This window comes from Myodes glareolus, chromosome 16 (genome assembly GCF_982192425.1).
Source record: "Myodes glareolus chromosome 16, mMyoGla1.1, whole genome shotgun sequence".
Taxonomy (NCBI): Eukaryota; Metazoa; Chordata; class Mammalia; order Rodentia; family Cricetidae; genus Myodes; species Myodes glareolus.
This window is the reverse complement of record NC_142041.1, coordinates 9,405,423-9,424,557: the sequence shown is the minus strand read 5'-3', so window position 1 is coordinate 9,424,557 and position 19,135 is coordinate 9,405,423. Positions and strand designations below refer to the sequence as shown.

Below are 19,135 nucleotides of genomic sequence, written 5' to 3'. Positions count from 1 at the left end.
AATAAAATGTTTCCCCCAGGGCCTCAGGCTCAAAGCTCAACTCATGAGAAGTATCACATATATGTTTACTGGGCATCAAGCCAAAACTGACTCAGGCTATTTGGTCAGTCTCTATACTATCTTTTTCTGATTTCTCCAAAACAGAAGGTCTGGGGAGAAGGGCAGTGACGATTGCCATAAATTTCAGCATCCCAGGGGACTCGGCACTCACCCAGTCACTGTGCAAGACCTGCATGCTCCTGAAGTCAGTCCCCTCCCTGTATGGAGAACTCAGGCTGGGATCAAGAAGCAGAACTCTAGTTCCCCAAAAGCTTTTAGCTCTCCCCAGATTAGGACCACAAGTACTGTGAATTCTAACCATTTTAAGTAAAATTTTATATCGCTTGACACAAAACTGGTTTTCACTTCCAAGTCAAAATCATGTCGATTAAAATTTTGATATAGGCAAATGTAGGAGGCTCAGGAAAGCTAATGCTTCCTAGATCACTGCTCCCAGTCCATGGTCCTTATGGTCTTCTCCTTTTTATATATGAAAATATGGAAGTTATGAGACCTCCTTCTACTGGTTCATGAGAAAATATGGATATCTATGTTAGAAAGTACCATAGGTAATGGAAGTAGATAAAGAAATAGAGACTCCAGAGGCAGCAATCAACAGCAGCCAGCGGTGACAATTTCTGGGAACAAAGGTAGCAAGATAAATCCTTCAAAACAACATCACCAGATAAGATGTGTGGTAGGCGTTGCCTAGGAAACCAAAGGAGAAATACACATTCTCCTGTGGAGATCAATAAATTAAGACACTTGGACTAAAACGGGGAGGGAACATTCTAAAGCCAAATTCCCCCTTGGCAGTGCAAATTCAATGCAATTAACAATAGATAAGCAATGCAATTAATAATAAATAAAATTAATAGTATTAAATTCATCAATACTTGCATGGAGAGTTTGCTATTGTACTTAAGACTCCAATTATAAGCAGCTTAGCAAAGCTTCACACATGTTTATGTCTTCACCTTATAAGCAGCCAAGGGCATCTTTATCAACACACCACGGGCTAGGACCTCCTCTTATTATTCTCTGTGCAATTTGAAAGTGGGTAGAACTAAAAGCACTATAAACAGTTCTGAGATAAAAATGACACTATTGTTAAAACCCACGGACTCACTCTCCAGTTCCCACATCATCTCCCTACTGTAGTAACTCAACTTTTTCAATTATGCAAAAAAAACTCCAACCCCAAAATCTGAACTCTAAAATGCTACAAAATCCAAACCTTTTTCAAAGCTAATATGACATCACAAGTATAAAACTCCACCCTGTGACTCTCCATTTCATGTATATTATAAATACACTAAAAATTCACCTTTAGACTATGTGTGCAGGGTTTATGTGGAATGCATATGAATCTCCTACTCAGACTTGAATCAACCCCATCATATCTCACTGTTACAAGCAGTTATCCCAAAACCATGAATCAGAAGTACTTCTGGTGCCCAGTATTTTGGATTAGGAATATTTAATCTAAAGGATTCCATTATTCTTTTACTCATTTCAATAATATTTCATTATTCATGTCCCATTGCTCAGCAGCTTCCCAGTGGCTAGCTCTAATCTGCCTTGTCTATATATGTCTTCTCCCATATCATTCACAGCTCCCTCTTCTTCCCTCCTCCTTGCCCCATTCCCAGTCCACCACCCTAGTCTCACCATGACACTCTCCTTCCTTAAATGTGCCTATACCTCTTGGTCTCCTAAAGAGACTAGAGTCTAATTCTCAGGTAGGAGTTGGGGTCTTCTGAACCCAGCTCCAGAATATTCGGTGCCCTTTCCCATCTAGAAGGAGCCCAGAATTTCTGCCCCAAATAATGCTGCTGCTTCACCCAGAAACAACCTTCACAGCCTTGGTTATCCAGCAAATTCCAATTCCATTATCAAGACCCAGTTCCAAAATCCATCCTTTTCTAGCTTCTCTGAGCCCCACCCGCTATTCCATGCTCTGTCTTCCTCTTCACCGCCCACATCCAAAAGCCTTCGCCAGACAAGCAGTCATTTTGGCTAGGCTTGCCACCCTGTAGAAAATAAGTACTTCTTTGCCTCCTGGACATCTGTCATTCATGACAACCCCAAGCACAGCCATCACTTCCTCAACCGGTCCTGGGTTGCTCTACAATGTTGTTTAACATCAGTCAGGTGTGGAATACATTTCTTTCTTAGTCACCGCAAACAAAAACTGTCTTCTTACGTTTCGTATTTCCCATGGTGTGCTGCTTTGAACACAGACACAAACATTTCTTCACCGAATACATCCGCTGCTCCCGCATCTCCTTCCTAATAGAGACAAGCATCAGAAACACTGTTTTCTCTCCTTGCTGCTCTGGTTTGTCTCGGCCATGTTGGCAGTCGCTCTGTAAGCCAGGCTAGCCTAGAATCCAGAGATCCGCCTGCCTCTGCCTCCCAAGTGCTGGGATTAAAGGTGTGCAACACCACCACCCGACCCCACCTCTTTCAAAAGGGTGAGAGGGTGAACACGGGACCCTACAGGATGAGTGGAGAAATTTGAGGAATTGCTTCCCTGTTCCCGATTTCTATAGTGAGAGATTCTTTTCCCTAAACAAAGCCGACCTTTACTCCTCTAATACAAATTGCTCCTTCCTCCTCCCTTTCTTTTAAGCTTATGTGAAATTTGAGCTACTCTTAGGAAGCTAACAAACTAGCCGTATCTGGGCTACCCCTCCCTCCTGCACAGGCACACTGTCTAACCCTCTCCCCTCCCTTTCCTGCCGCACACTGTGCTATCTCCAGTGTGTTTCCATCCACAGCAGTCCATCTGAGAATTCTCATAGCACCCTGTTTCCTAACAGTTCAGGGAGCAGCCTGGGGAGACAGGATCTCTCCCTTGGGTCTCCTGGCTGAACTCACCAATGTGGAGATCTCAAGAAATATTCCAGGGAAACACACTAATGCTGGAGCCTATAAAACAGTTCTGCTGAATAAACCATACGACTTGTTAGGTTGGGGTCAGAGAATTTACTTGTTGTGGAGTCTCCAAAACAGGATGGATAGGAAAGGCCTCCCAATAGATGGTCTTAAATATCTTTCGTTATTTACATTTAACTTAAAACTCTAGTTTCTACCTTCTTAATCATTTGGGGCTTCTAAATAACAGCGTAACGCGACAGCATTTCCATCAAATACACCTAACTATGTTCATGGAATGTTTTCAGGAAACACAGGGTAAATACCAGACCATACTTAATAACAACATCTTCTACCGTCATAGGAGAAACCGATGGTATCCGCAATGCTTACACTGTTATTATTGACATGATCCTGTTTATACTCATGGATGTATGACCTTGTGCACGTACCTACGGAGGCCAGAGGTCAACACTGGGTACCTTCATCAATCACTCTCCACTGCATTTTTTTTCCTAAGTTTATTAAATTATGAAAGTTTCCATTTCCACCCCTCCTCCCAACACCCTCCCACTCCCCCCTCCCCCTCCTCCTCCCTCTCTATCCCTAAGAGCAGTCAGGGCTTCCAGCCCTGTGGGAAGTTCAAGTTCCTCCCCCCTCCCTCCAGGGCCAGGAAGGTGAGTATCCAAACAGACTGGATCCCCAAAATCCACTGCATTTTTTAAGACAAGTCTTTGCACTGGATTGGTGAGCTCCAGGAACCCACTTATCTCTGCACTTATAACCTGCACTGAGGTTAGGGACACAGGCTACTACTGTGTGTTGAGAATCCAAATCCGGTCCTCTTCCTTACATGACATGTATTCTAACCACTGAGCAATCTCTGTGGCCCCTACACTAGTAGGTTTTTACTTCTCTGTTTCACATTGTCAGGGACAACTGTATTTTATGTGCATCAATAAAGGAATTAAAGTTAAACAATTATGTGGAAACAGAACAACCACCACAATAAACTACAGTCAGGATGTAGCTTTTTCTGTCTTACACCACTCAACAAGGCCAGCTGCCTCCTGGGAAGGCATGCCCCACCACCACCACCACCACCACCACCACCACCAAAATCTGCCTTTCTGTGTGGTAATATTGAAATTGGATACTGTTATAGGCTTCTGGAGAGACCTATTTCTGTACAGAGCCTTGTAAAACTAAAAGAAAAAATGTTTAATCACATCCAAGAATTAGCGAAAAATTCAATTATCCTAGAACCATCACTGTAGCTTCTTCTGGTTTCCTTTTCCCCAGTTCTGAGAACAGAATCTGTGTGATGCCAGGCTCTCTGCCACTGTGCCACACACCCAGGACCTAAACTAAAGCACCAACACCCAAGCCAACACTAGTACATTGGTCAGACAAAGACTATTGGAAGGCTAGAAAGCGTCTAACGTCCTCTCTCTCTACTCTCCAGCAGTTTTTAATACTGTCAGGTCATTATCTTCCCCAGAGCAAGGTTTATTCCCCTCTAAAACAGCTCACTGTTGGAACATCATTCAGGAATGGAGTCGTGTAAGGAGAATTCTGAGTGCTTGTGAGAAAATTCCAAGAAAACAAGAGTCTTGAGACCTCAGTTTCCTCAAAACATGGGACTGTCCTTGGAACGTGTCTTCGGGCTCCTCCCAGGTGTAGTAGATAGGAGTGAGTTTACCTCAGATTACTCATCATTTTTTGCTCTTGGCATTCGATTAAATGTTTACAATATCCTTTCTATGCTTCTATGGAAAAACATGTTTTTGCCATGTGTGACTTGTCCCTGTGATTGTTATGAATACAGCTTGAACACAAGAGAAATTTACTCATCTGACCTTTCTTAGCTCTCAGAGTATAAACTGTCTGAGGCTCTGAACACAGTTGGCTATTACATGAGATTTTAGTCCACTTCATTGATCGGCTCCACTCTCCCAGGCCCCACCGCCTTTAGATTAGTGACGGCTGACATTGGAAATTCTATTTCTTATGTATAATATTATACATAATATAATACATAATATGTATGCATAATATGTATATTATGTATAATAATTATAACTGAAAAGACATCAGGAAAGAGGACCTTAGAGACGGACACCGATTAGAGCCTAGTCATTGGATTATAAATACCAGTGTACGGAACTGAAGAGAACGAAGAAGGTACAAAGATCAAATAAAGACTTTCTACATTTTTCTTCACGCATTCACTCTGGATGTCTTATTTACGGTAACTACAAAGATTTTATCTTTAGAGCCACAGAGGTCCATCGCCCCTGATACTCTCCCATCTCTTTCCAGTCATAGGACTGAGAGAAGGGTTGACTCTTTCAACCTCTGCACTAACGTCTTGCCCACAACATGGGAATGTGGAACCTGGAACCGGCTCAGCTTACCAGCTTAGCCAAGACTGCAGACCTTAGTGGAGCCAAGGCTCTTCCATGCCTGTCAGACTGCCACGGTTCCTGGATGAACCTCCTTTCTTAGCTCTTCCTTTATGGCTTTCTCTCCTAAATCTCACCGGTTCTGACTTTGCTAGGTTACTGAAATTAATTCAGCCCACAGCTAGTGTCTTTCATACACTAGCTGATGTTCTTCATGGTCAGAAAACATTGATAGCTCAGATGATGTTTGCCTTCTCATGCCTTCAAAGAGTCTTCTCGCTAACTTCTAAGGGTCAGGATTTGCAAATTGTAGGGACGGGCTAAGAGGGTGAGGTCCTTTCTAAGTCTATATATCCATATACTCTATTAGTTTATATCTAAATACTCTCCCTTTTAGGGCCAAAGTGGGGAAGACACAAATCATATACATTGCATTCAGGCTCCCCCATTATGTGAAAAGCTACAAGCTTCATGGTACGTTCACCACCATCTCCCCATCATTGAGTCTAATGCCTAAACAGTAGGTTTTGAAATGTATTTTTAGCTAGATGGAGGGACAGATGGATGGATGGATGGATGGATGGATGGATGGATGGATGGACGGATGGATGGACGGACGGACGGATGGACGGACGGACGGATGGATGGGCAGGCAGATGGAATACATGAAGACATGTAAGCTTAGAGACAGCTGCTCAGTTCCAGACTAAATACTAAAATCAGTGTTTATCATCTGAAAGCATGCTGAGATGAGCCATAATTCACTACAGAGCATTAGTCGGTTAGAACTCAAGTGTACAACTACCCATGCATTAATTACATCCCGTGAATATTATTGGTCTACACTGACTTGCTTTGTACCATAAAGTCAGTCAGAACACAAATGCTTCTTCCAGATGTCACTTGACAAAACAACCTTCTGTGTACCTTCCAGCAGCGATGAGGAGGGAACGACTTACAGATGGAAAATCAAAGGAAACTTCCGAGCTGGCGGTCAGACTGGGAGGAAGGGCGGGAACCTCACAGTGCGGTGCAACCGCAAGAACATTTCTATTTGCTCAACGTCGTAACTTTATCTTCTATTCAGTAATCTTGTAGGTCTCCACACACACACAAATATAATACATGAGAAGGTACATAGGCTGAACCAAAGCAGAGGCCATGGTTCCCATGGAATGAAAAGGCAAGGGCTTGGTAGAATTCAGGAAACAACATTTTCGTTGGTTGCTGAAACAAGAGTGGGTTTCCCATCCGTGACCGCCAGTGAGACATTGGTCAGTTTAGCCAGGGGGCTCAATGTGCGAGTCCCATGAGGGATACCAGCCTGCCAACTAATAATGAGAGTATTCAGAGACAAGATCTTATTTCTCGTTGAAAATAATAAAACTTTATTGACATGATAAAGCTGAAGAGAGAAGCTGGATGTGCAGACTGCAGAAGTTCTCCTAGCGTCATTTTTTATACTTTATTGCTTTTCATTGAGCTATACCTTTTCCCCCACTGCCCTTCCTTCCTCCTGGCTCTTATTCTACCACCCCCCAGCTCCCCAAGTTCCTGCAGCAGTCTTAATTCCGCTGAATGGCAGCTCTTCTTTCCCCCAAAGCAAACTCAGTCAGTTGTACCAAGGCTGCATTTTGTGGTAGACACCCCACTTTCCTCGAAAGAAAGGGGAATGCAGGACATCTGCAGGGCTGGCACACGTCTGAGAGTGGAGGGGCAGGAGGGCCGGACTCTTGAGAAGTAAAGATCCCTACTCTGCAGGAGAATTTCCTTTCTTACCTCACTCGGCAGCCCATACGCGGCTAGAATGCTCATTCATCCGCCTTATCAGAGATTCCAAAGCAAGAGCTGCTCCTTAATTACAGCCTAAATAAAGAGCAGGGCCTGGATCCCAACACTGCCACCAGAGGCATTCTTAAACCAGAGCCTTTCCGGTCCAGAGTGCTAGTCTGTGCAGAATCAGTGCCCGCCCCCAGCAATACTCCTGTGTCTGAAGAGCGAGGAGTGGAACAGTGTGAAGGGAGCTTGTTAAATGCTTAACCTGAAGCCACCATGGTGACCCCACTGTAATCTCAGAGTTCAGGCACCTGAGGCAGGATGACCTTGAACTTGGGCTTACCTTGCCTCAAAAGAAAAAAAAAAGTGGTTGTAGGTAGGATTTGGAGCAAAAACAAAATGGCTGTGGGATATGACACAACCAGGCTGGAAGTGAGCTAGTAGCTTTCAAAGATCCTGAAGGTGTTACACGGGCACCTGGGGAGGAACAAGGCATCAACGGTTGTGCACAACTGTGAACCCTACAAACTATAATACTAACATGCCAGACAGGGTGTACCATCCCGTGTGACAAAGCCACGGCTGTTACGGAGGACACTACGACCGCTGTCTCAGGCCTGCCCCATAGAAAGGAATCCATGCCTAGTACCACAAACCTGGTCAAAGTCCCACACCTAAAGAGATAGAGACCTAGGGAAGAGCGTACATCTGGTGCGTAGCCAGCTGTACACACTGTATCCTAAACATCTATGTTCAAACGCAAAGGCTGCTCTCAGAAGTCTCTCTCTGAAGAGAATGGTGGTGAAGGCAGAGACTTGTGACTGCCATAAATGCTGAAGAGAAGCTACACGTGGGGTTCAACCCTAACTAAGATGTTGAAAGCAGCCCCTCTAATGCTCAAGGAACATCAAAGAGGAGCCAGAAAGAATGCAGGAACAGAGAAAGGGTAGGGAGAGGGGTTGTGAAATGCCATGTATGTAGTCAACTGTAACATGAACTCACCACACCATCTGAGCTTATTCACACAGGTTCTGCCCCAAACTAGCCCTGCCAACAGTCAGCCACAGATAAGGGAGGCTCTTAGGGGCCTCAGCAATTACTGCAAAAGTATGAGCTACTGACATTCTGGGAAGAAGGAGGCATTGTCTTCAGTCGTACATCCACAAGTGAGCCCACCAGCCAATGGAGGGTTCTAAACCAGAGTGATGCAGATGGCCCTGGTTAAACTCAATGGATAATAAGACCAGAAATCGTACGTATGGTAAAGAGGTCTGTAGGGGATAAGCAGGGTGAGGGGTGTGGGAGGGAAATAAACCAGAATGAGGAGAGAATAATTAGGATGGATCGTATACCTTTATAAAATAATCAAAGAGCAAAATGAATTAATGATTAAAAAAGAATTGACAAATTCAGCTAATTCTAAGAGTCAAACGACTGATCTAATAAAAGATATTCTAGAAATTAAAAAAAACAATCTGGGAGGAGTTGGGGGAGGGATGAATATTATCAAAATATACTGCAAAAAATTTTCAAAGAATGAAGTATTACAAAAGAATGGTGAGCATTGCCGCAGCTCTCTCCCAAAAGGCCTGCCAGCTCAGGCCTTCCAGAAACAATGCTTAAGAGGACTCATCTTCCCAACAATGGTAGTTCACTCGTCCCTGCATCTAGGTAAGAGTATTTTAGATGGCAGCAGTTAACTCAGTGATATGCTGGCTCTTTGGAAATGGCTATTATTCGTCTGTTACTCTGGGTTCCAAGCACCTCAGTGACGTACGGATGTCGTTATAAAGGAAGAAAATGAGCCACAGTTATATGCTGTCTTGTTTTCCTTCAAGTTGTGTCTATCTTTTGCTTTGTTCACAAAATATCTTGATAAAGTCTATTGACTATCACAGGGTTAAATCTTTCTTTTATGCTTGACATATCTTTGGCGCATTTGGCGCATACTTAGTATAGTCTTCTGGGTTCACAATTATAAAACTGCACATTCATGTTTTCCTATAAAGGTTTTATGTTTTAATTTGCATTTTTACCACTTTAAGGTTGACATTAATTTTAATAGTGACATTATGAATATTATTAAACATGTTCTAGTCCATGCCAAGAAGTAATTAAAAATAATGTTTTAATAAAGGAATAGTAGAGACAAAAATAACTCCACAGATTAGCAAAAGGAAAGGATTTTTGAAATTATTCAGTGTTATGTAACATAACATCTTTGGAAATCGAGACTGAAGAACCAAGGGAAAACTCTCTATTTAAGGACAGTTCTATAGGGTATGCTGGAAGACAGGGGCTATTTTCTAGTAGCAATAAACCTGGATGAATTCAGAGAACGAAATGTGTAGCATGTTAACAGGTTCAGGTCTGTGATTTATTCTGAAACCAAATATTTTCTGCAGTCATCAATTAAGGATCTAATCTCAAATGACGGGCAGAAGGAGGAGGAGGAGGAAGAGGAAGAATCCCGCTAACTTTTGAAGCAGTGGTAATACTGATTACTAACAGCATTAAAAAATGTATTTAGGTTAAACATGTCATTGAAGAAATCAAGAAATAAATTTCAGAATTCCAAGAATTAAAAAAATATGAGGACACAATGCACCAAAACCTATGGGTTACAATTAAAATAATCCTAAGAAGGAAGTTAGTAGCTACAAGTGACTCCATTAGAAATTCAAGGTAGTCTCAAATAAATAATAATGTGATGTGCCTAGGGCTTTAAAGAAACAAAAACGCGTGAAATGCAAAATCAGTAGACAGAAATAAGTATAATTAATGATATGGACATGAAAAAAAATCAATGAAAAAGGACCAAGAGCTTTGAAAAGAAAAACAATACTGCCAAGTTCTCTAATCAAATCTACAAGATTAGAAATGAAAAGGGAGTCATATGACAGGCACCAGTGAAATTCAGAGAATAATCATATTTCAATATATATATAAATAATATATTTTAATGTATATTTCATTAAGTTGGAAAATATAAAAGTAATGAATAAACTTTAAACACATATGACCTAGTAAAATTAAACCAAAGTGCATCAAATAATTTATATACAGACCTGAAATAAATAATGAGAATGAATCAGTAACAACAACTATAAAATGTTCAGATAGACTCACTGTTGAATCCTAACATATTCAAAGGAGAGCAGAATTCAGGGCTTCTCAAACTATTGTATAAAAGAGACACTTAAGGAATGAAGCCAAACTCTTTATGAGCCAGCATTACTCTGACGTCAAAATTGAATAAAGATGCAATCAAAGAAGAAAATTATAATTCAATCTTTCTGAAGTAATTCTGAACAAAATATTTGCAAAGTAAACTTAAGAGCCCGGTAAGAAGATCATTCACTGACCATGATCAAGTTGGCTTCATTCCAGAAATGCAGAGATGGTTCCCCACACGCAAATCAGTAAATATAATAAATTAAATGGACAAACCCAAAAAATTACCTCACGAGGTAAACTAATAGAAACATGGAAGGGCTGTGACAAAATTCATTACCCATAGAAGATATATCCACCATTCAATATAATAAAGCTATTTATGACAAACTACAACCAAAGTGGACTAGTGAAAAAGAACTCACAACATGCCCATTAAGTCAAGAGAAGGCAAAAAAACCACGCTAGCCCAAGGCTGTGTTTCAAGTCTCAGCTAGATCAAGGAAGTAGGAGGCAATAAAAGAGAAATAAATATGGTCCTATATATGAGACCCTAAGGAGTCACCAGCAAATTTGTGGAGTTGAATGCTTTCTGCAAAGTAAGCATTTCTTACAGTAGCCTTTCTACACACCAGTAGCTAACAGGTTGAGAAACAAAATCAAGGCAACAATCCCAAATGCAATTATGGAGGGGGAAAAAAAGAAACAAAACTAACTAACCAAGGAAGTGAAAGACTTCAGCAAGAAAAGTGTTAGAACAATGGAGAGGGAAACCAAGGAATACACCAGAAGTCAACAAGAGCTCTCATGCTCATGGACTGGAAGGATTAACATTGTAAAAATAAGCATGCTACCAAAAGCATCCTACAGATCCCCAGACTCAATGCAATGCCCATCAAATTGCTAAGTTACCCATCACAGTAGGAAGCACAAAAGATCCTGGATATTATATTAATAGCCAAGGTGGTCCTGGGCAAGGAAAAGAACACTGAAAGTGTCTCCCCACATCTGATTTCAAGTTGTACTGAAGACTTGTATCATCAAAACCCCTACTGGCACAAAAACTGACATGTAGATTGATGAACTAGAATAAAGAACTGACAAATCAACCAACGCAATTACGGCTACATGATTTCTGACAATGATTGGATAATACACATTGGAGAAATGGCAGCCTCTTTGAGAAAAGGTGCTGGGGATAGATTTCCGCAAGCAAGCGGGGAAACTGAATCCTTATCTCTCATCATGTACACAAACCAAGGCGAAACAGATCAAAAACTTTATGTAAGACTTAAAGTCTGAAACTATTAGAGGAAAAATTCAGGGAAGAAATACTTGAAGGGACAGGCACAGGGGAGGACTTTCGTAATAGAACCCTTGCCCTTCAGCAAGTAATCACTAAAAAAGGTGCATAGAGTCAGGTTGCTGCTGCTATTGCCTCTAGACTGAGTTCTCAGAGAACTAACTGTAAAGATGATTTAAAACGGAATTCCTAATGAGGGAGGGAAGACTCAGAATATGTGGTTCTGACATTAGTCTTAACCTCTACACAAGGGCTGGGAAGTAGCTCCGTGGTAGAGCACTAACTAGCCTATGAGGCAGATGCTGAGTTCCATGCCGAGAACCACAAAACAGAAAAAAAGAGAGGGAAAGAAGAAGAGGAGAAAAGGGAAGGAGAGAAGAAGAAAGAGGAAGGAGAGGGAAGGAAGAAGAAGACAAGAAAAGATGCATAGCATCCCCAGGGGAGAAAACTGAAAACTATTCTTGTGTTTAAAGGATACCCTATCCTTCACCTTTCTCCATCCTGCTGACGACATTTTCACACTGGAGGTGTTCTTAGTGACTGTTCAGTGCCGGAGACGAGTACATAGTTATCTAAGCAAACACTCATTTGTCATCTCATTACAGACCCTGGAATGTTCTCCCACTTGGCATCCTCCCTCTCTGTCACCACACCAAGAGAGTCGTCTTTTTAAGAGCCAGCTCCTTGTCTATAGCCTTAATTTTATTTTAAGGTTGTTAATTTTTATTCTTAATTGTGTGTGTGTGTGTGTGTGTGTGTACGTGCGCGCGCACGCACGCACACATGCACACACACAAGCGTGCGCACTAGCAATGGAGGTCAGAAGAGAGGGATCTGGAGTTAAAAGTAGTTGAAATTCATCTGACCCGGGAGCTTGGGAACCGAACTCGGGACCTCTGTGGGATTAGTGGGTGTTTTAAACACAAAGCCATCTCTCTAGGCTCTCTATCCTTTGTTTCTAAGGGCTGCGGTGCAGCAGGCTTCCTCTAAATCCTGTGAGACTGCAGCTCTGACACACCACTAGAACACAGGCCAAGCAGATGACAGATGACTGATGTAAGTGTTTTCCCAGGGATTACATCAGGATGATCTAGGATAACAAAGAATACAAATACCACTCCTTAATGATGCTGGAAAAAAATAAAGTCAGTAATTCCATTATCCCAAATATAAATATCTCTACAGAAGCAAAGCCTCGCTGCCAGCATTTAATCTTCACTAAAAATAAACTGTTTCCTGTGCTTAATGGGACAGAGCGGTTAAAACACCACCAAGTGACTAAACCTACCTCACCACTAGGTCAGGAAATTCTCCATTACACCCATCTCCCCCTGTACCCCTGCCTCTGAGTACTGATTAGAACCACAGGATGACACGGACTTTCAAACCCAAACAGGCGGGCAAAGCTTGCCCCTCCTGCCCTCTGACCTGCTCCCTGTCTCCCGCTGCTAGGCCCAACATCTCCCTTCCTCTTTGGTGTTGTATGGACACACTCGTCTTTCTCACGTCTGCTCAGGACAGGACAGAAGCCTGAGGTGATGTGAAATGCTTTTTTAAAGCAGTCGAAATGAGAGAATGTCTCTATGCCTTGGAGGGGAAAAAATGCAAAAAAGCCAAGAGCAAGGAGGTGCATGGAACCTTCCTCAGCAGAATCGTGATGCCAGCGTCTTTTCTGGAGTCCTGGCACCCTCTTCATACAATAAACCGCTATTCAGGGTTTCCCTCCATCCTCAAAGCGTTTTGCTTTTAAGCTTGGCTTCTTTTGAATGAAACGAGTCTCTTGAGCTTCCGAGGGGGGTTTTAAGAAATTATTAAGAAAATGCTGAAAAATATCCCAGTGTAATCCTGTCCAATCCACATATGATGTATATAAAATTAGACAGTAGTGATTTTGATTCGTGGAGGCAGATCCACACACGGCATCTGGCCAGGAATGGTTTCATCCTTACTATGATGAACATCCAAAGTGTGGATGACGGAGAAAGAAGCCTAGTATTGCAGCAAACCTCAAGGCAGTTCTTTCTCAAGAAGATGTTAGATGATCTGTACTCTGTAATGTCTGCCAGGTATCCGAATCAGAGAAGCCACTAGATGGCTGTCTACATGATTCGACATGGAGGTGAAGTTGAGGCCTGATGTAGTTCAGGTGTAAAGCCTTAGAAACTAATTAAAACAACAGGGAGGGAGAGAGGGACAGAGGAAAAGAGAAAGGGAGAGAGGGAGGGGGGAGGGAGAGAGGGAGGGATGGAGAATGGGAGGAAGGGAGGTTGGTTTTTAGATCCCAGTGAACATCTGCTTCTTGGGGAGAACTAAGATTCCTTACGAAAAGAAATACAGAAAAAGTCCTGCACCAGCAGCGACATCCCATCATCTCACGAACTTTTGTGATGAGCCTGGCAGGAGGTACATGAGAAGAGGCAGCACTGGAATGAATAGGAGACCTTGTCCTCAAAATACCACAGCGAAAGAAGTCAGTGGACTGACTAGACATGAGCGAACCCACGGGGTGAGCGCATGACAGGAAATCATCAAGTCCCCTAGGAGATTAGAACGGGATGATGAATTCTACCCAGGCCAGGAACCCAGAAAAGGTAAAATAGGAAATATGATACTTTAACTGGGTATTAAAGAATGTATGTAAATTCATGAATTGCTTCAGCCGTGCGTGCGTGCATGCGTGCGTGCGTGCGTGCGTGCGTGAGTGCGTGCTTGCGTGTCCTCTATGACGTGAGGCGGCACGGGTGATGATGAATGTACACAGTGGGCCTAATTAGCAGCCCCCAGCTGACTTTTCCTAGGCACTCCTCCATCACCGCACAAATATGAAATTCCAGAGTTACCCATCTACGTTCAAAATAACTATTTTCAGTCAATTGCCGAATTCTTTACTAAGTAATGAGATTTTTACAGGATGATTAGTCTTACCTCCATGGGAAAAGCTTTGAAATTAACTGTATGCTCAGAACCACGCTGGTTTTCTCTTCCCCAGTGAAATCTGACTTCATACAGTTCAAACTCATGTCCCTGAGGCAACGGTCCTCCTGACAGAACTGGAGAGAGAAAACGACACTGATGAATGATGTTACAAGATTTACACACGACAGGCATGTTGAATTGGCCCAAAAAGCTCCCCTGGGCTCTAAAGACTGACTTTGCGAAGTCAAAATGAGAACCATAACTGAGGCAAATTCAACTGTCCAGGCTTCCTTCACTTACGCTTGCCATTCAGATAGGACTTGGTAATAATGTGGATATTTTAAGTTTTTGTTTCAGTCCAGGAATAGATACAGAAATAAATCCTTCTTGAGACTTTTTTTTTAAAAAAATAGTTATTTTAAATTATGTACTGGTGTGTCAGATCCCCTAAAGCTAGAGTTACAATCGGTTACTAGCCACCTAACATAGGTGCTAGGAACCAAGTTCGGGTCCTCTGAAGGAATAGGACTGCTGTAACCAATGAGTCACCTGCCTGGTTCCTTACTGTGACTTTTAAGCTGGGCACTGATCAAGAGACAGAATATGGTTAGGGGAGAAATCCAGCCTCTGCCTGAGATCTATCAATGAACTAAGCCGCATCTCAGGGTCATCCTCTAGCGTTAGGAGACTTAAATCATAGAAAAGGAATAAGCTGATAAAATTATCGAAGAAGAATTAATATTAATACAGTCAACAAGGGCTCAGTGGCTAAGAATATTTGTTGCTCTTGCAGAGGATCCCAGTTTGGTTTCCAGCACCCCTTATGAGGCAGATCACAACCTTCAATAACTCCTGCTCCAGGGGACCCAACGCCCTTGTCTGGCCTCCTTGGTACCCACACATGTGACATATTCTCTCTCTGTCTCTCTCTCTCTCTCTCTCTCTCTCTCTCTCTCTCTCTCTCTCTTCTTTGTCTCTCTCTCTCTCTCTCTCTCTCTCTCACACACACACACACACACACACACACAAACACACACAAATAAAATAAAAATAAATAGTCTTCCAGGCAGTGATAGCATATGTCTTTAATTCCAGCACAGGGAAAGTAGAGGCAGGCAGATCTCTGTGAGTTTGAAGCCAGTTTGGTCTACAGAGAGAGTTCCATGACAGCCAGGGCTACATAAGAATCATGTCTCAAAAACATACACACAAAAAAATAAATAATAAATAATTACAATCTATTATTAAATCATAGTATTAAAAAGCAATGACCATTCAACATATCACAGACACAGCCTTGCGTGCTCCTGGACTGAAACTGTAACCAAATACTAACAATATTGAAAATACTAGTGCTCACTCTGAAGATGACCTAGAGCCCTGTCCCAAACCAGAACGCACTAAAGTGAAAAATGAATCTTCATGATAAACTGCACGTTAGCAACTTCTCAGGTATGTTAACAGTCCCTAGCAAGAGCCTATGTAAACACTTGAAGTAAAATGTCTTATAAAGCAATGGCAACTTTCAATGGAACTGAAGATTAATTCAACGATTTTGTTTCTCCTCTAGCAACTCCTAATTCAAAAATAATACCAGTTAAGAAATGTGAGGGCCTTTTACACAAATAGCTGACAACCTTCATTGTCAACACCCTAGAAGAAGGGTCATTGGACAGACCACTATTCCCCTGGGAACCTGAAATCTCTATGGGATCAGCTTCAACATCACCCTCAAACACAACAGATATGAAAGTGACCTGGGGCTCCAGTGTCTGCCTGTCTGGTTGATTCTTAGTTAAGAGCCTGTTCTAACTGTGCTTATGTTGGTCTGCCTGCTATACAGCCAGAATGTAAATTAGAAAGAGAACAAGAAGAAACAGCATGGCAGGAAGTAGAGGCAAGATGAAGCCATCTCACATATTATACAGTCCTTGAGAGTGTCCCACACGCTTGCTTCTCAGGAGGCAGAAGCATGCAGGAGAGACTGTAATTCTCCACATGCGAGTGAACCAATCCCCATACCAGAATAAGACTATGGCACGGGAATTCAAAGCCCTTCCATCAAAACAGGTTCCAAGGGTAAGTGATTTCATCCATATGGACAGAGGGAGAGGTGGGCTGGATGGACCAATGTAGTCTCCCACAATCACCCTGTTAGCAAGCACAAGATGAAGCCCAGAGCTGGAGTCTAGTCCACCATGGGGGTGAGATAGGGAGAGAGACCTAAATTTTACTGCCTTATGAGAACGGTGTGTGTGTGTGTGTGTGTGTGTGTGTGTGTGTGTGTGTCTGTGTGTGTTCTCTAAGCCTATATTTCTAAGCTCTAGGCTCTCCTTTGAGAACTAATTCTATCAGACTTTCCAAAAGACAATCAAAGCAAACTTAAATGCATGAATCAACAAGGTTTACAGATACCTAGAACTCTGAGGCCTTGCTCTGCCTTTCTATTCTGTAAGAACAGGTTTAAGACTATACTCCAAACTGTCAAGAAGGGGTCATAGATTCTGGAAAATCACTCCCTCTTGGTCCATTCCACTGACTGTCCAAACTCCATTTTAAGAAAAACAAGGAAGGAAATCAGAAGTCCACCTTTTTTGTGCCTTGTCACCCATACCAGAGAGAAAAGGGAGGGTCTCACACAGCACCTCAGTCAGCATCATCAAAGAAAACACACCCCTGTCACCACCACACACACAACATGGACCTGATTCCAGGCTTCAGGACAAATTCTGGAAGTCTCTGTTTTTAAATGGAAGCAATAAAATTATCTTGGAAGAGACTGAGATCCATATTGCTATAGAAAAGAAACAGGAATATCATAAAATTAGGCAATAAAAAAAGGAGTTAAACTTATTTGCCCAAAGCCCTTCCTAGGATACACACAGACACACATATAGAGAAGCTACCATAAAACAGGGTGCTATTTCTCCTGGAATAGGGTTGTACAACCAGTTTTGACATAGATTTTAGTGCAACAGAAACAAATCCACCTTTCAAAGCTATATGGCCAAAATGACCAATACTGAAAATCTTACAAATTATCATCATGTTGTGTAGCAGGATCTAGAATCAACTTGCAAAAGAAAACAAAAAAAAACAAAAAAACAAGCTTTTCTTTACATGAACAATAGAACAATAAATATACAGAGAAAGAGGTCATGGACACGTTCCCCCTCACAACAGCCTTGAGGAAAATAAAATATCGAAGAATAAACCTAAATAAGGAAACCAAAGGTCTTTCCAATGAAAGCTAAGTTCTCTGAAGAATGAATTAGACACTAAAAATGGAGAGACACCCCATACTCATGGAGTGGCAGAACTAATACCATAAAAATGACTATTCTAACAAAAACCATCTACATAGCCAATGTAATCTCAATCAAAATCCCTGTCTCATCCTTCACAGAAATAGACAAACAACTATCCTAAAATTTTTGTGGAATTACAAAAGACCTCGGGTCACCAAAACAACCCCACACAAAAAGAGCAGTGCTGGAAGGATTGCTATTCCAGATCGCAGAATGTATTACAAAGCCACTGTAATAAAAACAACATGGTACTGGCACAAAACAGACATGCAGATCAATAGAACAAAGTCAAGGACACAAAGGTGAATAATTGACAGCCATTGACTCCAAATCTTCCAGTGTGAATATATAGCCAGGATTAACTGCAGAAACCAGGAAAGTACAAGGGGGGCATCGTTGGGGGGAGTGGCAAACAGGGAACTATCAGGATCCAAATGATTTGAAGGGGGAAAGACGGAAATAGAGGGGGATTTTAATTAGGGAGAAGAATGGAGATTAACAGTAAGGATGTTTGAAAAGGTCATAAGAAATCATACTGTTGACTACTTACCTAAAAATTACATATAAGCTTGTGAATACATATACGGATTCAATAAAATCTTCCCACATGAGCTGACAATGATCCCCACAAGAACCACACACTATCTAACCAAAGCCTCAACACCAAACATGAGAAGCCCCTTTTGAGGCAGGGCTGTCCAATAGATTCCCAAAACACAGACTATTGTTGTTGCCGTTGGTGTGCTCCCAGAGGTGGATGGTAAGCTCCCATTGCTGAAGACACCGTGGACTCTGTACACAGGACCCAGAGGACCTGAGATGGATCTGACCTGAAATCCCCTCCCTGAGGACTGGCCTTCATGGTACCATAAGGCACCATGCAAGCTTCCAAGGGAGGGAAGCAACCAACGGTCCCACCCAACTATGATGCCTAGGAACTGCAACAATAACCAGCATGAAACAATAACCCTAAGGGTGCAATAGTGGCAGGCACCTTGGCAGTAACCAACAACTCTCTAACTAGTCTTAAGGCAACTAAAGAGCAATCATGCCTGGAACTGGAAATCTAGTCAACTATAGGGCCTAGTGTTTTCATGAATCTTGCAGGAGAACCAACAGCTATCTCTTTATTGAACCAGAATAAATCCTAACTACATTGTAAGTACTTATTCTTATACCACAGATAAAGGTAGTTCTCAACCCTCCTCAAAGAAACTGATCTTTATAACAGACAGAATTCCTGGCTTCCTGGATCTCACATCCATTTAAGTTCAAATTAAATTCATCTATTCCTGGAGATTAAACAGTGCCAAGGAATACTTGGCCACTGTGGG

The 19,135-nt window shown here is 42.1% G+C and overlaps 1 protein-coding gene across 2 annotated transcripts in view; it reads right to left on the bottom strand.

Annotated features, from left to right (window-relative positions):
• The window catches only part of Ca8 (carbonic anhydrase 8 (inactive)), an 88,763-nt gene that overhangs the window by 57,265 nt on the left and 12,363 nt on the right, over positions 1 to 19,135 (bottom strand). For both annotated transcript variants that reach the window (XM_087897078.1, XM_087897079.1), the window contains exon 3: positions 14,503 to 14,627. In XM_087897078.1, coding sequence (XP_087753204.1) covers positions 14,503 to 14,627 — 125 coding nt within the window. The remainder of the gene's footprint in view (positions 1 to 14,502; positions 14,628 to 19,135) is intronic.